We start from the raw sequence: 25,371 nt of genomic DNA, 5'->3' as shown, positions 1-25,371 counted from the left end.
CTCCTGTCGGGGCCACTCCACAGCCCTGGTGCCGGACCCAGTGACCGATTCCTGGCTGCTCCGTCTGCCCAGCAGCTGCGCTCCCCGTGGTTGGGTTGGTGAGTGGTGAGATGGAACCCACTAGCCGAGGGGCGGTGTGTGTGTGTGTGTGGGGGGGCGTGTTGGGGGGCCTCCTTGTCCTTCCCACTTTGTGCCGGTTGTTGTTCCCGTAGCAATTATTTCCCGACAGTCCGCCCAGTTCTGTCTTCATTGTGGCTTTTAAAATCTTCCTCTTCTTGCTGATCTCTAAGAACACAGGCTCTGGGAGGGCAGGGCGTCACCCACGGTCTCTTCATTCCTCTCCCTTTAGAACGGGGTCTGGCACAGGCCACAGGCTCAGGAGGTGGCTGTAAGTGATCCCGCTGTGTAGGGCCTGCCCTCTGTTGAGCCCACACTGGGCCCTGCCTCCTCTAGACCAGCTGGCTGCTGGGCTTGTGTGGGTGAGGCAGAACCTTCTGGTATGTTGAAACCCTGATCACAATTTCAAGTAGCTGCTGGGCTCGGTGGTGTAACCCCGTTGGCTTGGGAGGCTGAAGCAGGAGGATCACAAATTCAAAGCCAGCCTCAGTAATTTAGCAAGGTCCAAAGCAAGTCAGGGAGACCCTGTCTCTAAGTAAAAAATAAACTTAAAAGGGCTGGGGATATGATTCGGTGGTTACCCTGGGTTCGATCCCTGGAACCAAAAAAGAAAAAAAAAATAATTTCAAGTGGCCATCACTGACATGGGTTATCATGGCTTTAGTGTGGTCGTATTGCTTTCTCATCTGTCCTTACGGCTTCCTGTGAGGAGGAGGGACAGATACAATTAGTCTTTGTTTCAAATGGGGCTCAGGGAGGGAAAGGGTTTTCTCAAAGCCACACAACAATTTAATAACAGAACTTGAATTCAAACCCAGTTTCTTAAAAATAACAAAAAATTGTTTTCTGATTATAAAAACATATGCTCACTATAGAAAATCTAGAAACTACAGAAATGAATAAGAACATTTAAGTTATTTATTATAATATCATGCAGATTTTGACATATTTCCTTCTAGTCTTTTTTTACAGAGTTGTAGTCACATTGTAACATTTATGATTTTTTTTAAAGAAGATTGTTTAGAGAGAGAGAGAGAGAGAGAGAGAGAGAGAATTTAATATTTATTTTTTAGTATTCGGGGGACACAACATCTTTGTTTGTATGTGGTGCTGAGGATTGAACCCGGGCCGCACGCATGCCAGGGGAGCGCGCTACCGCTTGAGCCACATCCCCAGCCCCCTAACATTTATGATTTTTATTCTGCTTTTTTACAAAATAAATATTTCCATGTCCTTTTTTAAAACTGTTTATTTTTAGTTTTAGGTGGACACAGTATCTGTATTTTATTTCCGTGGTGCTGAGGATGGAACCCAGGCGAGCGCTCTACCGCTCAGCCCCAGCCCCAGCCCCGGCCCCAGCCCTCCGTGTTCGTGTCCATCCCACGGATGTATCCCAATTTATATGCTCTTCTATTGCTGGATGTTTACGTTAAATTCTTACCATGTACAAGGGGCCAGATATTGGAGACTAAGGCCTGAGATGTGACGATCAAATTAGAAAGGGGCTGTGACAGAGCTTTGGTTAAATCAAATATAAAAGCCAGTGTGGGGGGGTGGTTTTGCACTCCAAGTCCAAGCCAGGCTTCTTTCAGGGGTGTGGGCGGGAATGAGGCTGGCTCTGGTGGCCTGCATGGGGACACCATGGCTGCGACTGCACAGGGCTCAGGGGCCTGCCTGGCTCTGTCCGGTCACCTGCTGTCCTGCCGCAGACTCTTCCAGCTGGAGTCGGAGGCCGACGCGGTGGTGCACTTCCAGCAGTTCTCATCGCAGCTGCCGCCCTTCTACGAGAGCTCCCTGCAGGTCCTGCACCTCGAGGCCCTCCAGCACCTGACCGACCTCATCCGCAACCACCCCAGCTGGTCCGTGGCGCACTTGGCCGTGGAGCTGGGGATCCGCGAGTGCTTCCATCACAGCCGCATCATCAGGTGCGCGGGGCTGGGTTACTTTGAACTAAAAAGGAGCCGCCTGGCCCTGGGTCAGGACTCAGGAAGGCCGACTCAGGTCAGGAGCAATAGAGCATGCCCAGTCCTCAGCTGGAGAGGGCTGAGTGGGGGCTCCCACCTGGTGTCTCCTTCAAAGGTCTGGTGCCCTTTTGGCAGCTGGATGCCTTTGTGGTGTGTCCACTGGGCCAGCAGTGAGACCCATGGAGAGGACGCTGCCAGCTCTTGTACAGGATGCCAACTGGCCAGTGCCCAGAGGTAGCCACGCCTCCTCTGGTTCTCCCCCCAGGACCACTTGGTTCAGCCCCTGGGCCTGCAGCTTAGGCCCCACTGTACTCATGTTTACATGCAGGATCCTGGACGTCAAGGTGTCTGATGTCACAACAGATCAGTTTCCTGGGCAGGTGCAGCAGGTTCTGTACATGACATTTAAGCCCAGAGAGGTTAAGTGCATTGGTCAAGGTTAGCAGGATTTCTGTGTCCTGTGCCCTTTTCCATGTCACCCCGTTGCCCACCTCATGCTGGTGTGGCCCTGGGTCACCTCTCTCACTCAGATGTGAAAGTGAACTAAACCCTGATACAAATCATCAGAAACACGATAAGTGGCGACTCAGCCCTGAGTCTGAACCGGCCTGCTTGAGTGGGGTGGGACTGCTAGCACAGACACCAGCATGTCCTGACTCCCCAGCCCGCGTCCCGTTCTGTGCCTGGGCTTCTTGGCCCCTGTCTGATCACTCCCCTGTCTCCCTGCAGCTGTGCCAACAGCACGGAGAACGAGGAGGGCTGCACCCCCCTGCACCTGGCCTGCCGAAAGGGGGATGGCGAGATCCTGGTGGAGCTGGTGCAGTACTGCCATGCCCAGATGGACGTCACCGACAACAAGGGAGAGACTGCCTTCCATTATGCTGTGCAGGGTGGCAACTCCCAGGTGCTGCAGGTGAGCAGGGGCAGGGCAGGTAGTGGTTCTGACCACACCTCCATGTACCGTACTGCAGTTCTCTCAGAGGCCCTGGGCTCGTGTGTCACGTGACACTTGTCAGGAGACAAGGTTGGCCTCTGCTGTGACAGCCTGGGAAAATCCCCCAACCCAGCCAACTAAACCACATCCACATCCATCTCCGGCCAGTTACACCGCCGTGAGCCTGCCCTCTGTGAGCCTGCCCTTTGGGCTGGTGCCTCCAGGTCAGACCTTGCTTGGGGGCTCTGGCTCCAGGAACTCAAAAAAACAAACCAGACTCCTGGCTCTGGTAGGTGTGTGTGTCAGAGGTGCTTGTGTTAATTTTTTGATTACTTAGAAGGCTTTTTTATTTTTTAATTGTTATTTAAAAGCTACTGTATTAGGTTGAAAGAAAACAGGAGAATATCACATAATGTTTTAATCATCTAGAAAGAGCAGCCCCTTCTGAAGGGTATGTCCTTGTCTCTGCCTTGGCATCGGATTCTTCTGGAAATTGTGAACTGTACCTTGTGCTTAGTGTTCCCTGAGACTGTGCTGCGGGCACTACCTCGAGGCCAGGAACACACTCTCTGGTCACTATTCTTGATCAACTGCTGACGGGCTGGCCTTGTCCTGAATGCTGTGCTCTGGTCCACCCTCAGGAGGCCCCTGGCTGGGGCATTGTCCACTTCTTACTCTCTCCAAAGAAACTGAGGTTCAGGCCCCACTAAGGGCCACAAAGCAAGAGGCAGGTGGCCCTGGCCTCCAACCTTGATGTCAGCCCTGTTGTGTCACCAGCCGGCCTGTAGGCCCAGGGTCACCATGAGGTGATCCTGATGTCACATGGGTGTCCAGTGGCCATAATTAACCTCAAGGAGATAGCATGCAGCAACAGTGAGAAACAAACCCCTCTCGACTGTACCAGGACAGTGGTCTCCATATCTGAGGATTTTACATCCACCGACTCCACCAACTGAGAATCGAAATGTTTTTAAAACATTGCTTCTGTACTGAACATGGACAGACTTTTTTTCTTGTGGTTATTCCCTAAACAACATAGTATGAGAATTTTTCATATAGAATTTACATTGCATCCGGTCCTGCAGGTTATCAGAGATGATTTGAAGTGCGTAGGAGGCGGGCATGGTGGCACACCTCTAACCTCACTACCTGGGAGGCCGAGGCAGGAGGATCAGAGTTCAAGGGCAGCCTCAAAATAAATAAATAAATACAATGCAACAGAGAACGTGGGAGGGTGTGTGTTAACATTCATATAAGGACATAGACAACCAGGGACTTTGGAATGGGGACATGTGTCCTGGAACTAATATCAAGGAACAACTGTCCTTTTCTTGAAAGTATAACATCTGCACGTAGAAAAAACATTGAAGCTGAACAGGAGAATAAAATGGATAGCAAGAAAGGCTTCTACCTAGAACCTCAGGGCCCGTCCCTAGATGCCACCACCTTCTAAGCTTCTTGATTGAGGGACTCTGCTGTGAGCCCAGTGGCCGCCCCTCCCCGGTCGCCCTGGCCACCTGGTGCGCCACTGCTTTTCCCACAGCCCCCTTGCCCTGTTGGTCTTCTTTATTTTCTTAGTGGCATCCTCAGGGCATCAAATCCCTTCCCCTTCAGTTCCCCAGAGAGGTGGCCCCGGTGGGTGTCCGGGGAGCATGCAGGGGGCTTCTCTTTGTCAGGCTCCAGCCTGTCCCTGATGTCCTGCTGTCAGCTCCTAGGGAAGAACGCCTCTGCTGGCCTGAACCAGGTGAACAACCAAGGGCTGACCCCGCTGCACCTGGCCTGCCAGATGGGGAAGCAGGAGATGGTGCGCGTGCTGCTGCTGTGTAACGCCCGGTGCAACATCGTGGGGCCCGGGGGCTACCCCATCCACACGGCCATGAAGTTCTCCCAGAAGGGGTAAGACCACCCTCCGCCCCAGGGAGCAGGATCTTCCACAGACCTCAGAGCAGAGGCCCAGGTCCCTGAGCCTCATCAGATGCATGTCAGCTGCACGCCAGGGGCTTCCAGACAACGGGGTGGTGGCTGTGAACTTGCTCCACAAGCTCACCTATGCAAGGAATGGAACTTTCAGAATTTTTCTGTACACACCTTAATTTCTGACCGTGAACCTCCCTCTGCCAACATGGAGAAGGTCCTGCAGTCTCGGTCTTTCCTGAGGTCCTCCCTTCTCACCCTGCTCCACTCGCAGCTCCACCTTCTGCAGTTCGGTGCAAGCTGAGACTTGGAGGGGTCTCCTCCTTCCTGGCTGCAGTGCTTGGTGGCTTCTGAGCCTGGCTCAAAGCCCAGGGATGTTTGGCCAGTTTGGCCAGGGTCCTGTCTGGCCAGATGCGTTGCTCCCTCCTGGATGGTGGCAGTGCTGAGCCCATGTCCTGGGAGCTCTAGACACTGTCTTATCTGTCCCCTTCTCCCAGACTTGGGAAACTCAGCCTCTGAAAAGTTCTTCTACCAGTATGAGTGGGGAGTGGAATCAAAGAGGCGAAATGTCACAAAGTAGCATTTAGCAGGAATGGTATCTAGATTGAATGAATGGGTGAATGACTTCATTGCCCCATTGACCCTGTGGCCTTCCAGAAATGAACAAAATGAGCCCTGAACCAAGCAGCTGCAGGACAGGAGACCCCAAGTCACCCAGAACCTGGCAGTGCAACCTGCTGGAGGGCCGTGTGTGCAGACGAGGAGGCTTTCCTTCCCTGCGGCTTGCGCCTACTTCCCTGGCCCCACGGGACACCATTGTCCCTCGTGAGGTCTTGTCTCAGCTGGGATGAACCTGCCTCCTTTTTTTTTGATACTAGAAATCGAACCCAGATGTGCTTTATCACTGAGCTACATCCCTGACTCTTTTTAAATTTTTAAAAAATTTGAGACAGGGTGTTGCTAAATGGCTGAGGCTGGGCTCAAACTTGTGATCTTCCTGCCTCAGTTTCCCCAGTTGCTGGGATTCCAGGCGTGCCCCACCATACCCAGCCTAAACCCTGCTTTCTTGATTTTCCCTAGCACAGCCAAAATGGACTGGAACTTGTCAGAAAGACTTGACCAAATGGTTACAGAAAATACCAACACCCCCAGTGGTCAGGTGGCCTAGTTGCGGGTTGTGACCTGAAAGGACACCAAGTGACAGGTGATGCTTTTCTGTACCCAGGGGGCTGACACATACCTAGCTCTTGCTGGCCTCTAACCACCCCAGGCTTCTTTGTGCAGGAGTCTGGTCACTGCCCCATGCCTCCCTCTTCTGCCCCTCAGCCATCTCCCCTCTGCCCCCCGGGCCATCCTGTATGGGCCTGGCATCTGAGCACACTAGGAGGATCCTTGCACAGAGGACCAAGGGAATGTCTTGTGCTGTGTTAAACCCAGCAGGGTGACAGCTTCCACATGGAGCCGGCCATGTTCTCTAAGAAGTGCGTGTGTCCTGCGTGTCAGTTGTTCTGAGAGCCCCTGTCCTGGCTCAGCCTAGCAGCCCCTTTGCTGTGTCTGTCAATTCAGTGACCTTGACCAGAGCTGGGCGTGTGCCTGCACTCAGGTGTTGAGGTCCCCATCCTGGAGGAAGGGAAATGTGAGGCCAGGTAGTGAGAGGGCAGAGACGGAGGGCACGCGGGTTACCCTCCGAGCTCAGGAGGGTGTCCAGGCAGCGGGGTTCAGGGAAGGCTCAGGGGGAGTGGAGCTCGAGCCTGGCCACGAGAGGCCCCCTGGAGCCGGAGGCCCGAGAGCCCAGGGGAGGAAGTGGGCTCAGCTGCACAGCCCAGAGCTGGGCTCCTGGCCCTGGCATGAGGGCTGTCGGGAGATGAGGCTCTTGTTCCACTCTGGGGGCACCAACACCACCGTCATGGCGGTCACAGGTACGAATGGCAGCCCCTGCTGCCCCGCCTTTGGGTGCATTTCCTAGCAACCCAGTGAGCTGCTGTATCTTATCCCATCTTATAGATGAGGGACCAAAGTCTTAGGTTAAGTAGCTTGCCCAAGGCCAGGCGCTCGTGCAAAGGGCGTTAAACTCAGGCAGGCTGTCCCTACAACTGGATTCTTTTTTTTTTTGAGTTGTAGTTGGACACAATACCTTTATTTTATTTTATTTTTAAAGAAAGAGAGAGAATTTTTTAAAATTTATTTTTTAGTTTTCGGTGGACACAACATCTTTATTTTATTTTTATGTGGTGCTGAGATTCGAACCCAGGGCCTCGCACGGGCTAGGTGAGCGCTCTGCCACTGAGCCCCAGCCAGCCCCCTCTTTTTTTTCAACAGCTTCATTGAGATGTGATTTGCATGCCGTATAATTCATCTATTTAAAATATGTGATTCAATTGTTTAGGATTTTTTTAAATTAATTATTATTTTTTTAGCCAGAAAAGGAAGGAAATTCCATTACAATTTATCGGTTGTTTTCTGGCTATTGAGTTGCAAGAGTTCTCAATAAACTTGGGTCTCAGCCTCTTACTTGATATGTGGTTTGCAACCCCGCCCCCCACGTGTTACTTTTTGTTTTGTTACTTGTTTCCTTTGCTGAGCTGCAGCTTTTCCTTTAACATAGTTGCCTTGATTTATTTTTGCCTTTGCGTCCTGAGTTTTTAGAGTGCGAAGAAATCGTTGCCAAGGCCAGTGGGTTGGCTTCATTGCGACTTTATATGCAGGGGAAACTATCCCTCATCAGTAGGCAAAGCCCCGAGTCACGGCCAACCCAGCACCCAGCTGCCTGCCTCTCCTCACTTCTGCGTGGCCCTCTCCCCGCAGGTGCGCTGAGATGATCATCAGCATGGACAGCAACCAGATCCACAGCAAGGACCCTCGCTATGGGGCCAGCCCCCTCCACTGGGCCAAGAATGCTGAGGTGAGTGGGGGCCAGGGCAGGACAGAGCCCTGTGTTTGTCAGCACCTGCAGACAGGAGGCTCCAGAGGATCTTGAAGGTGGCCCTTGGGGGCTGGTCTCATAGTGAGCCCGTGGGAGATAAGCCCAAGGAGAGGCGAAGTCCTGTCTTTGCTCTGCTGCTCACTGGCTGGAGGCAGCGTCCCCTCTGTGCCTTGGTTTCTTTTCCATGAAGCAGGGTCTTCTGGCGTATCTGCAGGTGTGGGTTGGTAGTGCCTGAGAACATTCTGCATGAATTGTAAAGTGCCTCGCAAATAGGAGGTGGTGTGCTGGTGGTCACAGTGCTTGCTCAGCTGGCCCTGAGTGCCTGGCTGGGCATCCCAACTGTGATCCCAGCTGAGCTGGGATGGGGCCTCTGGTCTCATCACCAGGAAGTGCCATTTATAGTCCATGCATGCCCACGACCCGGCCTACTCTAGGCCTGCCAGGCCAGGAGGAGGAGGTGCCAGCCTCTGGGGACGTCTGTGTACCCGGAGTGTCACACCAGTCAGGCCCTTTCATGTATGGTTCCTTACTGTCACCACACCCTATGCAGTAGGGACTTGCAGTCCCAAATCTACAGAATAGAGTGTGTCTGGTGCCAAAGTCCAGGTTCGTCCCCTTGGCCCCTCTGCTTCTGGACTGCAGGGAGCAAGGATGTGGCTGCCAAGGCCCAGTGAGGGTGATGCCTTGGCAGGGCCCCAGGGAGGGCAGCAGCTCAGGAACAGCGCCCAGAGGAGCCTTGGCAGGGAGGGATGGGGATTCGCTCCAGGAAGGGACCGGAAGCCCTAGAAACAGCACATCTGGCTCTTTGTCCCTTGTTCCTGGGGTGCTGTGGTGTAGGAGCCAGGGCCTAGGGCCACCCCGTAACCGGGACCTGCCTCTGGACTCTTGCGTTGCTGGAGCTTTCCAGAGGCCTCAATTCCCGAGGGCCTCTCGGGGAGGGAGCACAGTGCCCAGTTGCCGTGGACAACGGCTGCTCCCCAAGTTCCCCCCTGACTCCTCCTGGCCTGCGCCCCCAGATGGCCCGTATGCTGCTCAAACGGGGCTGCGACGTGGACAGCACCAGCGCCTCGGGGAACACGGCCCTGCACGTGGCAGTGATGCGCAACCGCTTCGACTGCGTCATGGTGCTGCTGACCTACGGGGCCAACGCGGGCGCCCGCGGCGAAAACGGCAACACCCCACTGCACCTGGCCATGTCGGTGAGCCTGCCCCGCGCCCCACTGCCTGGCTGCCCGGGTGGGCCTGCAGGAGACCTCAGAGCGGGGCTCACAGCCCTCAGCCCCCCTTCCCTCCGCTGCTCACGGTCTTTTTCTCCCTCTAAGGCTCAGTTCAGACGCTGCCTCCTCCCTCAGGAAGCCTTCCGTGACCCCCCTCAGCCCCAAATGACACGTCCTTCCTCTTTCTCCAGGAGCTTGTCCTCCTGTGTCCCAGCACTCACGTGGCAGGAAGGAGAATCCCACCCCGGCTGCCAGCAGCTGTGGTCTGGGGCAAGTCTCATCCGTTGTCAGCCTCTGGAAAATGGGGTGTCATTGCCCAGCCAGGAAAGTCATCACAATGATTAAATGGCAGGCAGGAGGTGGCTCTGTGCGCAGTGTCTGCAGGATATAGGAAGTATCTGGCAGGGGGCGGCCACCCAGGGAAGGGTGCTGCTGCCCTTCAGACTGTCCTGTGGATTCCTCATCTCCCTAGGGGGGACCGCAAGCCCTGGGACAGCAGTAGCCATGGTGGGGGGTGGGGTGGGGTTTATTCAGATGGAGAGGGTGGGGGGTAATTCCTGCCCTAAAGCCCCGAGCCTCCTCAGACTCCATCAGGAATGTTGTTCCTCAGAGAGTGGAAGATGCGTTACAGGCACACATTGGTGTGTGTGCGCGCACGTGCCGTGGGGTCTTTATGAAAGTTCATCTGTCTAGGGAGTCTCAGAACAGGAAAGACCCCTGGGACTCTAAAAGAAGTAGAGTCAGGACAAATTCAAAGATATCCTGTTTTGTACCAAAGGTCAGAACTGTGGCAGAGACATTGTTGCCCAAGAGACTAAAACTATAAATAAGACTGGACATTTTTAGCTCTTGACTGGGCCCTTGGAGTGATCTAGTTAAGCAGTTCTCGAAGGCTGTGGCCTGTTTGATCCCTTTATTCTCTTAAAAAATATTAATGATCCCAGAGACTTTCATTTATATGAATTTCCTCTATCTATATTTGCTACTTCAGAAGTTTAAGACATTTTCAAAATATTTATTAATTCATTTAAAAATGGGTCAGGGGTTGGGGTAAAGCACTTGCCTAGTGTGCATAAGGCCTTGGGTTAGATTCCCAGATCCCCAGCACCCCAAAAAAGAAAACAGTAATGAACCAAGCACATGCCAAATAACATCAATGACATTTTCATGGAGAACCAACTCTATTTTCCAAAACAAAAAATAGTTGATGAATGCGAAAGGTTGATATCATTATACATTTTGTGAATCTTTTTAATGCCTGCCTTCACAGAAAACACAGGGGTTCTCATGTCTTCTACTATACCTATTCTCTAAACAGTATGCTGTTTAGTTGAAGAGTATGAAGAAAGTCTGGCCTCACAGGTATATAGTTGGAAAAGATGTGAAGTTGTACCTCTTCGGGTAATTGTAGATATTGTTCAGTATTACACCCAAACTCAACGAGTAACAGTTTCTGACACAGTTGCAATGGGCAATCAGAAACCATCTCCATGAACTTTTCAATCTTTTTTTTAATATCCACTGGTATCTCTTGTACTTTGCATGTTTTTTTTTTTACCCATGCAGGATTTTGTGTCATTCTTGGAAAATATTGGTGCACTGAGTTTGCATAGCTTCCAAATGTTGACCTGTCTCGTTGGACAGTATAGGTTGAGCTTCCCTTATCTGAAATCCTTAAGCCCAGAAGTGTTTCAGATTTCAATTTTTTTTTTTTAAATTTTGGAATATTTGCATAGACTTTACCCTTTGGCTATACCTAATCTGAAAATATGAAATTGTCAGAAATATGAAACTTTGAGGTACAAATTCCAGTTCTTAGAGCATTTTGGATTTCATACTTTCAGATTAGGGGATGCTCAGCCTTGTGTCAAAAACCTACATTTGTGAATCTTGCCACCTGCCTCATCAGAAAAGTCTTTAAATTGGGGGAAGATGTTCAGCCCATCATGACACATTCAGGTTTTCCGAAATTCTTATTTTTTCTTGGAAGCTTCAATTTTATTATGGAAAAAAGAAGTTGCCAGTTGGTTTTCTTGAAACAACAGGCTGACTGCATTCATTTTTTGAGGAAAATGTCTCCTGAATGTCTAAGGCTGAAGGCTCCTGGTTTATCTGTCAGTCATTCTTTCCAATAAAAATCATGTCCATGGGCTGGGCCTACAGCTCAGCTGATAAGAGTGCTTGCCTTGCATGGTTCAATCCCCAGCACCACAAAGAAAAAAAAATTATGTCCATAAAAAAAGGAGCTAGTTGGGCTGGTAACTGAAGCAGCCATGTAATTCTTCTTGTAATGCTTTATCAAGGGCATTCATTTTTTTTTTTTTTTTTGGTTGTAGGTAGACACAATGCCTTTATTTTAGTTATTTATATTGTGGTGCTGAGGATGGAACCAGGGCCTCGCACTTGCTAGGTGAGTGCTCTGCCGCTGAGCCACAACCCCAGCCCTCAAGGGCATTCTTCAGTGAAGCGAGTTTATTTATTTATTTTCAAAAACTTCTTTTGTACTTTGAGTGTGTAGTAGTGAAGAAATATGAGCCGGCTATTAGTTTGATACCCTCTCTTGAGCCACCAACAATTTAATCTACTGTTTTCTCACTGTTAGTGCAAATGTAAACAAGGTGCCAAAGGCAGGTGAAGTCTTGGTATTTTTTCTGAAAATAGCTTTAACTTTGAAAACCCTGTGAAGGGGTCTCTGCATTCCTGGGACCCGCAGGTCTCACTTTGAGGACGCGCCTTGTTCCCGATGCGCTGGTCATTTGCATACCATCTGTTTGGGGCATCTTCATCAAGCACCTTTTCAATGTACTTGATCACTTCTTCAAACTTGCTTGTTTTAAAACATTACTTAAATTTATTTGGAAGGCAAAGTTTTTATCACTAGTATAAGTGACAAACCAGTGCCACACATAAAAGGAAACCCCAAGAGAAATACGTCAACTAGTAATTAAAACCCATATTTTCCTGCACCCATATAAACCCTAATGGAACGGGAATCCTGTAGAGATACACTGCCTCAATTTGCAGGCAGCCAGTGCATTGGTTTGTCCTTTGCCGCCGGGTCATGTCCACCCTCCGCCCAGCCACCAGTTTAATGCAACACTGTGGAGGGAAGCTGCCCCTGGAGGCCGCTGTCAGGAGGCTGTGCTCAGTTTCCCTGGACTCCGTGGGGAGGACGGCTTTCCCGTTCCTCAGTCACCCTCTCCTGTTGCTCCGGAAAGCCACCAGTAGCTGGCTCTTCAGTGTCCCCAGGACTTCTGGGTTGGGGTCACAGGTACATTTCTTCCTTGGAGGAGGAGCCTGGGTGAGTCACCCCCAGTTCCTGCCTGAGTTCTTAAGCCTTTATCTGGGGATACTTTGAAGCCCATTTGTAAGGGACTGATTTTCAGCCACAGATGTTGGAGTGCCGACACCCCTGGGGCACGTGTCTCTACCCATGCTGAGAGGCCCACAGAGTGAGTTGGCAGGAAGGGGTCCTTTTCTCTTTGTTTCGTGAGCTGTTGCATTTCTGCCCCAACAGAAAGACAACGTGGAGATGATCAAGGCCCTCATTGTGTTCGGGGCAGAAGTGGATGTCCCGAATGACTTTGGGGAGACTCCTGCTCTCATAGCCTCCAAGATCAGCAGACGTACGTGTTCTGACCTATGGGATCAGAATCCAGCGGGGTTTGGGTTCAGGGACTGAGAAGAGGCAAGTTCCAGCCCTAGGCCCTGCTGCTGCCTGCTGAGAGTGGCCCTGAGCATGTGGGACTCCAGGAACTTCCTTCCCCCAAGACAGTGGCCCTGAGTGTGGGTGCAGCCCACCCAGGGCTGGCTGAGCAAGGGTCCTCTTCTGTGCACCCTGGCCCATGTCAGGGTTTTCAGGCTGCCAGTGGGGGTGGGGACAGGACAGGTGGCAGCAGAATAGCTGTGGGATTCCTGCATGCGCTGCACTCTAGTGTGCACGAGCACGAGTGTGCACATGCCTGCACGAGCCTGCACCTCCCTGTGGACGCGAGTGTGCGTGTGCCGGCCCTGCGCCCTGCCCGCTGAGCCCTGCTCCAGAGCTCCGAGAGGCAGGTCCTCGCAGGAGCCTGGGGCCCCCTTTGGAGGATGGAGGGTTTTAGGGAGCCGTGGGGTTCTGTGGGTGTGTACCCGAGGGTGGGTGTGCGCAGATGGGGGTGCTGCTTCCCATGGCATCCTTTCCATCACCCCATCCACTGAGGGCTGGCTGGCTGGTTTGTCCCTTTCAAACTCTGAAAGGAACATCCACGTGGCATTTTTGAGAGCTGCTGATTGTGGAAGTGGGAGCCCTGGTCCCTTGGAAGTGGGAGGAAAGAAGGGATTCCCCAAAATAATCAGGCAGGGTGACTCTGCCCTCCTCCTGCCTTGTGCCATGGCCAGCCCCAGCGCCTTATCTGGCCCCAGGAGACTGCTTTGGACAAGACAGACAGAGGGGCACACCCTGTCAGGGTGGCCCCACCCACATCTGGGTCACCTGGTAGATGGGACAGGGGTCCATGTGTGGAAGGAGGGGCCTCTTATTTGCATGTTGACACTATCTCTATCCTCTGCCAAACCATGACAAGATGCCACCAGGAAGGCGCTCTTGACTCTGCTGAGAACCGTGGGGGCCAACTACCGCATCTCACTCCTCCAAGAGGTTCCCACAGAGCAGGGTTCCACGGCTTCCTCTCACCCCCTCATCTTCCCGGAAAGAGCCCAGCCCCCGCCGATCAGCCTAAACAACCTAGGTAGGCCACGCCCACCCCTCTGCTGCGTGCCCAGGCCCTTGGACCAGAGTCCCGACTGGAAAGAAGCAGGGCCCCAGGGTGGAAGTCGTTGAAGGCAGCAGGGGAGGATGAGGCGAGGTTTAGCTAACGACAGCAGGTGGCAACCCAGGGGCCCCAGAGAGCTGGAGTGCCCCTGGCTGAGGTCCCACAGTCCATCGCCCCTGAGAGGATGGACATGGTCTCCGGTTGGGTATTGCTCACGGCACCCATGAAGTGGGCACTCTCAGGGCCTCCCTTGTCCCCGCAGAGAGCTGAGAGAGGCGCACACCCCTGGCCTTCTTGTTTGAACCTGTCCAGTGCGAGGCCTGGTCTGCCACCTGCTGGCCCCTTCAGTGACCTACATGCTTTTGAGTGCGGCCAGGCAGCCAGCATTTGCCCCTGTGCACCCTAGGTGTCCTCAAAGATAGCCTTAGACGAGACCAGACCCTGCTCCGGGCTTTCTGTCACCTAGTCCACTCAGGGACCTAGATTGATGGTGAGCAGAGGATCCGCTGGCCAGGCCTGGGCTCTGGAGGGACACAGCTGCGGCCGCCTCTGTCCCCAACGTGTCGCCCAAGAGCTCCAGTCACCCCCCCTGTATCTTTCCATCTTGCAGGCAGTCAGTCACCCACGCCAGGCTGGACAGTGGGCCTGGGCTGTGGCAGCACATGGGTAATGCCTGAGCCTAGCGAGGCCGTGGAGCCAGCCAAGCCCCTCACTGGCCATAGCTCTGGTTCCGTCTCCTCTTCCCAGCCCAGACAAGCGCCCTCCCTGCCCCGTCCCCAGCTGCCTGCTTCCGCCTCCCGCCCAGTCTCCTGCTTCCTTGGCTGCTTCTAGCTCCTGCCTGGGTGCAGCTTGCCTGCCTTGCTGCCAGTGGCCTCCCTGCAGTGGCCTTTAGGGTCACAGTCGCATGGTCCTGCTGGGTAGAGCCACTGGGGGCTGTCCTGCTTGTTAGGAGGGTGAGCATGGGGTGGGGGCTTGGGCACAGAGGAAGACTGGATGGGTGGACCTGAGCCTGGAGGCGACTGGGGACCAGGACACAAAGCAGTCCAAAGGCTGCTGGGATGTCTCCCTTCATTCATGTAGTTCAGCTCCAAGCAGTCTCCTCCACAGCCCTTTGGCTGAATGACCTTGGGTAGTTACGGAGCCTCCTGGAGCCTCTTTGGGGCCTGCACTGGCTTAGGTTGGGCATGATCCTTATGCCTCAAGGTGGCTGTCAGCAGCATGAGCTGACGCATGGAGAAACAGGGCACGTCGGGAGTTCGTGCTTTGGGGTTTCAGGAGGAAGACACTGAGGAGAATCTGGGAGCAGCTGGACTGGGTGGGGAGCCTTCCCAGAGCAGTGGGGCATCTCCTTGGCAGGCCTGTGGCCCCTGGCTTAGCTCTGCTCTGGGGCCAGGGCTCAGACGTGGGCGGGAGCACAGTGGGTGGGCATAGCTCCAGATTGGCTCTGGGGATCTGTGGGGCACAGGGTCAGGGACCTGCTGGCCCCAGCGCATCCTGCCCTATGCCTCGCAGAACTGCAGGACCTCATGCACATCTCCCGGGCCCGGAAGCCGGCTTTTATCCTGAGCTCCATGAGGGATGAGAAGCGGACGTAAGTGCAACATGGCAGGGGACCGTGGTGAAGCTCTCCTGGTGCCCCTGCAGCCCAGGCTGTCCCCTGTGCCCCCGGGAGGCAGCTCTTCCGCTCCTGCAGTCATGGCAGAGGCTGAGTCCTCAGGGCCTTCATTGGCTCCTTAGTGACAGTGGTGCAGGGTCCTGGGGACAGTGTAGTCCTGCAGCTGGGTGCCAGGGCCAACACGGTGTGGTCCTGACCTTGCCGTGGTCTGAGGAGCGGGAGGGCCTCAGGGGCCCCTCTGGAGAGATCCCAGCAGCAGCTTCCCTCTGTGTCCACCTGCTGCCTCGTCCCCTTCCTCAGCATGGTCGTGGCTTCCTGAGCTGTGTGCCCAGGCCCGGGTGAGGGCACAGAGGGACCAGTCCTGCCCCAAGGGACCGGCTCTGGTGCCTAGAGTGAAGGTCTAGGCGTGCGACAGGCAGTGGGTTTCCAGCCCACGGGACTCCCCACCTCTGTTAGCACACGTTGGCGGGTTGTTCTTTGGGGGTGACCTTCCCCTCCTTCTAGCGGCCTTCCTAGGGAGGATTGGGAACCTCGCTTTGCAGATGCAGAGCCTGAGCCCGCGAGAGGGGAAGGGACCTGCTCAAGGTGCAGCATGGAGGCTCACGCCAGGGTCCTTCTGACCTGGGTCCTCTGCTGCTCTCTGGCACAGCCGCTGCCCAGCCCACAGGGACAGCACTCCTATCATCCGATGCAGCTCGGCTTCCAGGCCAGCAGCCAGATCTTGTGGCTCTGTCACCCTTGCCTGAGATGTCAGTGAACCTTGGACATCACCCGTTTCCATGGCACCCTGGTGTGCGTGTCCTGGATGGCGCCTGGCCCGCGGCATCCTGGCCTTCCCCGTGTGCCCTGCGCAGGGAGGCTCCGTGGCAGGCCTCGTTGGCTTTGTCCCCGCCTGCGCCATGGTGCCCGTGCTTGGGGGCTCGCGCTGACCATGCAGAAGTCAGTTCCCTCGTGACCAGCACTGTCCTCACTGCAGCCACGACCACCTGCTCTGCCTGGATGGAGGGGGCGTGAAAGGCCTGGTCATCATCCAGCTGCTCATCGCCATCGAGAGGGCCTCGGGCGTGGCCACCAAGGACCTCTTTGACTGGGTGGCAGGGACCAGCACGGGGGGCATCCTGGCCCTGGCCATTCTGCACAGTGAGCACAGCCCCCGAGAGAGGGGGCAGGCGGGCAGGGTGGGTCCTATCTGTCCTCACGGGGGCCAGTGCATTGGCATAGCCTTGCAAAAAAGTGGTGGTGGGCTCTGAGGGAGTCTGCAGGCCGTAGGGCCGGCCCCAGGCTGGACGGAGCAAGGCCGGGTGGGGGCTCAGCTCAAGGGTTTGGCTAGTGTAGGAGGCCATGTCCTGCAGCTTTCTCTGCCACCTCCACCCCTGCAAGGCAGCGCCCTGGTCCTCACCGCCCCTGCACGTGTGGCTGGAGTGGGCAGTCAGGAATGAGGAGCCATGGAGTCACAGAAGGCCAGAGCCCTGGAGGGCCCTGGAAATTAAGGTCCCAGGTGTCAGGGTGGCCCAGGGTCACAGAGCTCATCTCTGGTATTGCTCAGGCCAAAGCAGTCCCCTACACGCCCATTATGTCCACTATGTCCCAGGCCTCACGGGCCATGAATCTGTCTCCTTCCACAGAGCCATGCAGAGGTGACAGGGTGCTCGGCATACTAGACAGGCCACCATATAAGCCCACGTCGCCACTCGAGTGGCTTCTCTGTGGAGCTGTTGAAGCCACGTGAGGCTCAGTCAGGGCCCAGCTGCCGCCAGCTGTGCGTCACCCTCCGCGTCCCTGGCTGGCATTCCCTTGCCTGGTTCTGGTCAGCACCTCCAGGCCACTTTCCAAATCTAGATCCTGGTGACCCAAGGCCCTGGAGGCAATAGGGGAGGACCCTACCCCAGGGTAGGGGCCATCGAGGCCTGTGAGCCATGCCTCTGCCAGGCACTGGGCATGCAGAGCCGAGTTCCCATCTCGGGGAACCCAGTCGATGGGGGTACAGGCATCTGGGCACCTGCTGGGCCAGGTGAGGAGGCCAAGCTGGCAGGTGCGGGGTGCTGCAGGAGCAGGGGCTTTGCCTGCCCAGGAGGCTGCCAAGAGCTCCATCCGGAGGGTGCTCCTTTGGCAGGGTGCAGGGAACTCCGTCACTCAGCAGTTTTGTGGGGTGTTGAAGTTTGTCTTGACGAGTCTCACCCTAGCCATGAGGTGGGCAGCCAGGGAAGCTGAGGACCAGGTCAGGTCACCCAGTGAGTTGGGGCAGAGGCAGGTCTGGTGTCTGGCTCCGCCCAGCTCTCTCCCCCTTTCTGGTCTCCTGTGAGAGAAGAGTCCTCTCAGGACCAGCCCAGCTGCCTCATGAGACCTGGGCCAGCAGAGTTGGTGGAAGTCCCAGCCTCTCTGGGAAGGGCCACCTTCTTCAGGGACCGTCCTCCCACAGCCTGGGTCTACAGATGCCCCGCAGCTACGACAGGGGCCCGAGACACTATCTAGAGAACCTCCTGCGGGGAGCAGCCCCGCCAGATTGGGCCTTTATACACTTGGACACTTTGAGGGCCTTTCTTTAAAGAAAATACTGCAAAATTATGAACACACTTCTAGGCCCAGAGCCTTGGGGCTGTGGAGGGCGCTTTCGGTCCACTTGGGAGGGAAGATGTCAGGAAGGGTCCGGAAGTTCAGGTGCAGTTCCATGGAAGATGTACCGCCTCCCTCCCCTGCCTCCTGCCAGTGCCGGCCTGTGTGCGGGATGCTCTGTGGAGTCCTGGTCCCCCCAACCGCTCCCCTCCCTCTTCTAGGCAAATCCATGGCCTACATGCGCGGCGTGTACTTCCGCATGAAGGACGAGGTGTTCCGGGGCTCGCGGCCCTATGAGTCCGGGCCCCTGGAAGAGTTCCTGAAGCGGGAGTTTGGGGAGCACACCAAGATGACCGATGTCAAGAAGCCCAAGTAAGCCTGTCCACCGTGCGCCTTAGTAGAGGGCCCTGCTCCGCCTGCAGCTCTGACCCTGCGGCCTCGGGAGGAGTCGCCTGGAGGGCCCTGGGCCTGTGGGGCAGAGGGACCCTGCAGGAGGCTGGGCTCTCCTTTAGAGAGCCCAGGGCAAAGGCGGGGCCTGACCTCTGCACCTGGCCAGGGGCCTGGCTGTCTGGAAAGAGCCTGGGCCTCCCTTAAGCTGGACGGAGGCACAGTTCTTGCTGCCCAGGCCAAAGGAGCCCCAGCCTTTACAACATGTGGCTGGACACTTTGTCACACTCAAATAGCGCTTGCTCCCGTGTTCAGAAGCCTGGTGTCAAGTGGACAGCCGCGGTGCTCTCTTTGCTTTAAGGCCCTCAGACTGGAGCTCATAGTGAGGCCGGGGCTTAAAGGAGAGTCACGTGTCCAGGAAGCATTTGAGAGGCCTAACCCCAAGAGGGTCATTGCAGGACCAAGCCCAGCATCCGGGCCTTCCCTTGGGGCTGGATGGAAAGGGTGCCTGAGGTGGGACTCGGGCAGGTCTGGACCCCCTTCTTGAGCTTGAGGCCGGGCTAGGGAAGGAGAAGACACACAGCAGGGATTTGCCTCTGGCTTCTGCACAGAGCTGGGTCCCACTGTCCTCCAGACTCAGCCCTTTGCACCTGCAGAAGCCTCCCTCAGTTCACCCAGCCTCCAGTGACCATTGGGTTGGTGGGGGATAGGGCCTAAGCAGCAGCCACGCCTTCGCCTTTCCTTGCCTGACACTGGTCTGATGTCCCGCCGGGGCTGTTCCCTCTAGCTGCACACTTGGGACCTCTTCCCTGCAGCCTCTGTGTGGGGGGAAGAGGGAGGGTGCACCTGGGGGGTGAGAGGCTGGGAGCACTGGCGGTCTGGTGGGAGACGAGCTGGAAAACAGCAGCCAGGCAAGGCAGCCCTGCCGCAGAGGTTCCAGAAGCTCTGCAGTCCACAGTGTACACCCCACCCCACCCTGCAGTAAGGTTGCCACAAGGCTGGGAGTTCTGGAAGGCAGGGACATGGCTCCCTTGATTTTCTTTGTAGCCCAATTCAAGCACAGTGCCTGCCACAGAGCAGGCTGTTAAACAGGGTCCGTCAGCTGACTGGAGGAGCAAGAGAAAGGAGGTGGACTGAGGTGAGGTAGTCAGGGAGGCCTGCCTGGAGGAGGCAGAGTGTGAGCTAGGCCTGGAGGCATAGGGAGAATTTCCTTTCATAATAAAGCTGTTTGCTTCCTCCGTGGTCCTTTGTTGCAGGCTTCTCCCACAGAGAGACAGGACATGGGGCTTTCAGCGTGAAGCAGCATTTATTTGTGCGGGCACTGGCCCAGCAGATTTGTATCCAAAGGCTGAGCCCTGAGTGCCGAGCGCTGCAGGTTCATTGTCTTATATGTCCCTGGCTTGTTCCCGTAGTGCTAGTCCTTTGTCTCCCCCGTACGGTAGCACACTTCTGACTGGGGTTCTGTAGAGTCGCAACAGAGTTGACCTCCTACACGTAGTTACTCCCCTTGTCTTTGTTCTGGGAGAGCCCTGGCCACACCATTTCCAGAAGGATCTTGAGTTGAAAACCAGCCTCAGCAACTTAGTGAGGTGCTAAGCCACTCAGTGAGACCCTGTCTCTAAATAAAATACAAAATAGGGCTGGGATGTGGCTCAGTCGTCGAGGGCCCCTGTGTTCAATCCCCGGGACCAAAAAAGTCTGTGGTTTTCAGCACTTACGTTTTTTTTTCTTTGGCAGGATTCTTCCTAATCTTCCCACAGTATTCCTGGGAATGGAAAACTAGCATCTTTTTCCTGTACAGTTTTTTGTTCCCTTGCCTTTATGTTTTTTTCATGGCATAACAGATGTCTGGGCTCCTCTGAGCTCCCTTTGTGAGCCTCTTTTGAACGGTTGCAAAACAGTCCCCTCTTCCTCGCCCTTTGCCCTTCCTGCTGGGCTTTCCCTGTCAGTCCCACTGTTGTGAGCTCCAGTCACAGGAAGCCCTCATCCTGGTTGAGGTTGTTCCTTTGGGATGATCTTCCAGGGGGCGAGTCTCAGATCCAAGAGCCAGGATATCTAGATACATATCAGGTTCCCTTTCTTTTTCTCTGTTTTTAGCACTGGGGATTGAACCCAGAGGTGCGCTGCCACTGAGCTACTTCCCAGCCCATCCCCAAATTTTTATTTTGAGGCAGAGTCTTGCTGTCACCCAGGTTGGCCTCAAACTTACTATCCTCCTGCCTCAGCCTCCCAAGTCGCTGGGACGACAGGCGTGTCTGTGCCTGGCTTACCTGTTAGTTTTCGAGGGGCCGTGCCAGCAGGCTTAAGGGCATCTGTTTCTTGGAAAGGACAGGCATCAGAGGTGACGGTGAGTTCTCCTCTCATTGCCTTCCTGGAGCTGCAGCTTCCAAGTAATCCCCACCCCAAAGTCAGATCCCTGCTACCAAGCGCCACCATGGGGCCTTTCAGATTCGCCCTCTGACCCTGCAGAGAGGCCCCAGCCTTCTCTATGCAGTCCTGCGACTTGGCCTCCCGCCCTCGTACATGAAGCCTCCCAGCTCCTTCTGCAGCCCCACCTGTCCCCTGGGGGATGAGCTGCAGTATCTGGAACTGTCCCACTGATGGGCACGTTTTGCTTTAATAATGGACACTGCCACCCATGTGGCACATTCTTAGGACAAACTCACAGAAGCAGGTCACTGGGCCTGAGGATTGACCCCAGGTGGCCTCAGCAAGGTGTGTGGATCTGCCCGCCCGCAGTGTGCAGGGGACATCTGTGCGGGGAGGGTGGTGGCTGGGGGCAGCTGGCAGCAGCTGAGTGAGTGCCAGCCGGGAGAGCTGGGGGGGGATGCCCATCCTGTGTGTTTCTCCCCAGGGTGATGCTGACCGGGACGCTGTCTGACCGGCAGCCAGCCGAACTCCACCTCTTCCGGAACTACGAGGCTCCGGAGGCCTCCAGGGAGCCTCGCTTCAGCCCCAGTGCCAACCTGAAGCCCCCGACTCACCCCTCAGGTTAAGGCCGTCTCATGGATCCGCGCGGCCGCAGGGTGGGAGTGGGAGTGACAGGCTTGCCATCGGGCTCCGCACCCCTGCAGCCCCCCATCGCCCTGGCCTTGCCTGGCTGAGGACGGGCACAGGGAGCTGGCAGGCCCTGGCAGGCTAGCGGAGGCCCAGGAGGTCCTCGGTGGCACTTGCCTTCCCCAGGAGGCCAGGGCCTGGGGTAACTGAGAGTCCCAGGTCCCCTCTTTCTGCACCCCCTCCCGCATATACACGCGCGCCCTGAGATCTGGAATGCATAAGCTTCTGCCATCCCTGTGTCTCTTGGCCACCCTCCTCCCTGTCCCCAGACCAGTTGGTGTGGCGAGCAGCCCGGAGCAGCGGGGCGGCCCCCACCTACTTCCGGCCCAATGGTCGCTTCCTGGATGGCGGCCTGCTGGCCAACAACCCCACCCTGGATGCCATGACTGAGATCCACGAGTACAACCAGGACCTGATCCGCAAGGTGAGCGCCATCTCAGGCCCAGGGGAGGCTGGGCGATGGCCCACGATGGCCCACTCCTGCTCAGCCCTGGAGGGCTGTGTGGTGCCCGCTTGATCCTGGCCACCTGGGCTCTGGCCTGCAGCACTGTGGTAAGAGGGACCCTGGGGTCCAGGCGGCCCTGTGTGAGGATCCTGCCATCTGCTAACTCCGTCTGCCGTCAGTGGCGGCAGCGTGAGTCCTGTGGACCCGCCACTTGCCCAGCCCAGGCTGTGGGCCTGCGCTTGAGGAGCACACCCTCGGGTCACACCCTCTGGGCTCCCAGGTGCTGATGGAGCGCAGGTGGGGCTGTCAGGTGGCTCGTCTCTGCTCCGCACCTGAGAAGACCTGTCCCGAGGCTTTTGGGGATGGAGAGGTGCAGAGTCAGTGATAGTGTCGGAAGGACAAGTAGCCGCCCCACCCTGAGGAGCTGGGGCAGGGCGGGAGGCCTGGTGCCCCGGGGAGGCAGTGTGGGGCAGCGGGGGGCTCGGCTGCCTCTGCCCCTGCTTGGCGCCAGCTGCTGAGCTGGGTGAAGATGGTGCCCACCGGGGATGGTCACATGGTGGCCTGTGAGGCCTTGGAACAGCGCCTGAGTGGCCAGAGGCGCCTGCTGTCGTGGTTGTCTGAAGGGCAGCCTGGGCAGTGCGGCCCTGGGGTGGGGAGCACCTGCCCTCTGGGGCGGACCAGGCAGGGCTTCTGCTGAAGAAGTCAGATGACGTGGGGGGACTCAGATGTACCCAGTCTAAGTCACATACCATTCAGCATGAGGAGCCTGGGCCCAGAGCAGGAGGGTTCACCCCATTGTCACCTGGCAAATTGGCAACAGAGGTTGTTGAGCAAACTTGAGGTGGCCCCGCAGGACCCCGGGTCCACGCCTCAGCCCTGCATCCCACTGCGTGGCCCAGGAAGGCCTCCCTCCTGCCCAGACTGCGCAGAGGATCCTCGTTTGTGAAGTGGGGTGGCCGTCCCGCCACAGACGGGCTGGAGGACTATGGGATAATGGTGTGGACACCTGTAGTCCACAGGGAGGGGGCCTCCCGCCCTCCCCTGGGGAGCCTGGGTCTGGGGCAGTTCGTGGCCGGCCGAGCGTGCTCAGTGGACGTGGAGGGACCTAGGGTGCTTTCCAGTAGACCACGGTGGTGCCCACACCAGCCCTTCCAGCAGAGGGGCTATAGCTGAGCCCTGGCCAGACCCTGCCTGCAAGGGCACCCAGGACCGGTGGCTTAGCCCCAGGTGCACTGTGCTCCCAGCCCCTGGCCTAGGGCCTCACTCTGACTGTCCAGTGAGCGTCCCCTCTGACTCCCCTCATCCTGCTCTTTACAGGGTCAGGCCAACAAGGTGAAGAAACTCTCCATCGTCGTCTCTTTGGGGACTGGGAGGTCCCCACAGGTGCCTGTGACCTGTGTGGATGTCTTCCGCCCCAGCAACCCCTGGGAACTAGCCAAGACTGTTTTTGGGGCCAAGGAGCTGGGCAAGATGGTGGTGGACTGTGTGAGTGTGGGCCTCTCCCCCAGGCCCACTTCCCTCGGGGTTTCCAGCTAGGTCAGCCCCTCCACGAGGGGCGAAATGACAGGCTTTGTGGGTCCTCTTTGGCCAGCTCTTTCAGGTGTCCTTTAGCTGTGGGTCCCTGTCACCCCAGAACCCTGTGTGGAAGCCCAGAATACACACGGACAAGAGCTGTGGGGCGGGACAGGGAGGCCTGTCCACCAGCTGCTGCACACGCTGCCACTCAGTGACCCTGAACAGACTGCTGAGCCACATGGGAAACCAAGGCCAGTCACAGGCCTGGGGAGGGACTCGCTGATGGGCAGCTAGAGCCCAGGGACGTCTGGGGGGCTCCAGGGCTGCCAGGGCCAGGCTCAGGCTCTCACCGAGGCTGTCTCCCCAGTGCACAGATCCAGATGGGCGGGCTGTGGACCGGGCGCGGGCCTGGTGCGAGATGGTCGGCATTCAGTACTTCAGGTGAGGCCAGGCCGGGCCGCCCACCCCGCCCCAGCCGGCGGCCTGGGCTTTCCTACCCCTGGAGACAGCCCTCCCAGTCCCAGCTCTTGTCCCCTCCCAGGCCAGGCACCCCCGGTGACACCTCCTCCTTGTCTGTACAGACTGAACCCCCAGCTGGGCACGGACATCATGCTGGACGAGGTCAGCGACGCGGTGCTGATCAACGCGCTCTGGGAGACCGAGGTCTACATCTACGAGCACCGGGAGCAGTTCCAGAAGCTCGTCCAGCTGCTGCTCTCGCCCTGAGCCCCTCCCGGCCCCTCTGCAAAGCTGGGTGAAGCCACCCACCACGTGGCGCGGAGCCAGGGCCCCACGGCTCCATCGTCCAGGGACTGGGGCTCGGAGCCTGCGCCTTCCTGCCTGAGGCTGGTTCTGAAGGCCTCTCCCCACCGCCTTCCCCACCATTTGTCACTCCAGACCCAGAAAGCCCAGGGTCCCTCGGCCCGCTTCCCGACTGTGAAGGACACCCGACTTGGCCCGTGGCCCCGCGCCCAGCCGCTAACACTAAGGGTGCCCAGTGTGTCTCCAGCCGGCCTCCCAGGGGCCTGCGCGGCTCTCAGTCCCCAGCAACTGCAGCCCACCGTCCTGGAGAAATGGGGCCCCCCACCCTGTCAGCAGGGAAGCCCTGGCTCCAGGAGCCGCGTGCCCCATTTGACTTTGCCCCTCAGCACACACCAGGCACCCCACCCTCTGGCCCCACCCCGAGAGCCCTCCCAGCTTTCAAAGGTTACCCTGTGAGTTCACATCTTCCCTTTGGAAGTGGCTTGAGAGTGGTGAGGGGCTCAGGGGCCCCCAAACTGTGAAATAAATGGCTTGGACTGAAGTTCGCCTGTGTTGTGAGCCTGTGGTGTGGGTGCCCTGTCCCCACCCCGCTCCCTCAGCCTTGGCCTGGCCTCTTCCTGTGCCCTGTTTTCTGGGCCCTCTGGGTAAGGGACACCAAGTCTCTCCTCAGGGCCTCCCCTGAACAGGCCAACGGGGTGTCCAGAGGCAGCTCTGGGCCCACTTTCCCCAGGCAGGCCCCAGGGCCTTCGTCCTCACGGTGAGGGAAGGCAGAGAGCCGCTGCAGATGGAGCAAGGCAGGGGCCTGGGGATGGTGAGACGGCGAGCAGCAGGTCTTGGAGACTGGGTTTGCGCCTCCCCTACGGCCTTTGGAGGAGTAGAGGATGTGCCTCAGCGGCCACAGCCCCTCGAGGGGCAGCTCTGAGGGGCTCAGAGCAGAGACAAGGTCCGAGGACAGTGATGGTTCACCTGCGAGCTGGCCTCCTGCCAGGCGTTCCCAGGAGGCCCAGAGGAGTGCGTCAGGCAGGGCCCTGGGGAGGTGGGTGGCAGGACAGGGTTTCCCCAGGGCCGGGGGTCCTGGAAGAGGAGGTGACTGGGAAGAGTGGCCGGTGCACGCATGCCCACTGGCCTTCCCTCATTGGGGTAAATAATTGAAGGGCAGGTCACATGAACCCACCCGCGTCACAGGATGCCTTCCCCGCCGGATCTGGTTACAC

The 25,371-nt window shown here is 56.8% G+C and overlaps 1 protein-coding gene across 12 annotated transcripts in view; it reads left to right on the top strand.

The window, feature by feature from the left end:
* Window positions 1–24,698, top strand: part of Pla2g6 (phospholipase A2 group VI) — a 49,390-nt gene extending 24,692 nt beyond the window's left edge. For 8 of the 12 annotated variants that reach the window (XM_046429414.2, XM_046429419.2, XM_046429413.2 and 5 more), the window contains 16 exons: window positions 1,827–2,042; window positions 2,811–2,994; window positions 4,724–4,911; window positions 7,735–7,831; window positions 8,869–9,051; window positions 12,587–12,695; window positions 13,635–13,799; window positions 14,434–14,550; window positions 15,336–15,414; window positions 16,415–16,578; window positions 18,213–18,363; window positions 21,233–21,369; window positions 21,705–21,859; window positions 23,198–23,365; window positions 23,763–23,836; window positions 23,977–24,698. In XM_046429414.2, coding sequence (XP_046285370.1) covers window positions 1,827–2,042; window positions 2,811–2,994; window positions 4,724–4,911; window positions 7,735–7,831; window positions 8,869–9,051; window positions 12,587–12,695; window positions 13,635–13,799; window positions 14,434–14,550; window positions 15,336–15,414; window positions 16,415–16,578; window positions 18,213–18,363; window positions 21,233–21,369; window positions 21,705–21,859; window positions 23,198–23,365; window positions 23,763–23,836; window positions 23,977–24,121 — 2,332 coding nt within the window. In that variant the 3' untranslated portion in view covers window positions 24,122–24,698. Of the gene's footprint in view, window positions 1–1,826; window positions 2,043–2,810; window positions 2,995–4,723; window positions 4,912–7,734; window positions 7,832–8,868; window positions 9,052–12,586; window positions 12,696–13,634; window positions 13,800–14,433; window positions 14,551–15,335; window positions 15,415–16,414; window positions 16,579–18,212; window positions 18,364–21,232; window positions 21,370–21,704; window positions 21,860–23,197; window positions 23,366–23,513; window positions 23,743–23,762; window positions 23,837–23,976 lie in introns of those variants that run through there. The other 4 variants (XM_058574309.1, XM_046429417.2, XM_058574310.1 and 1 more) reach the window with 4 other exon arrangements.
* The last annotated feature ends 673 nt before the right edge of the window (window positions 24,699–25,371 follow it).

Source organism: Marmota monax, unplaced genomic scaffold (assembly GCF_021218885.2).
Source record: "Marmota monax isolate L192 unplaced genomic scaffold, Marmota_monax_Labrador192_F-V1.1 WCK01_AAM20220418_F8-fsc00051, whole genome shotgun sequence".
Taxonomy (NCBI): Eukaryota; Metazoa; Chordata; class Mammalia; order Rodentia; family Sciuridae; genus Marmota; species Marmota monax.
Note: the sequence above shows the minus strand (reverse complement) of the source record. Positions and strands in the feature narration are given on the sequence as shown.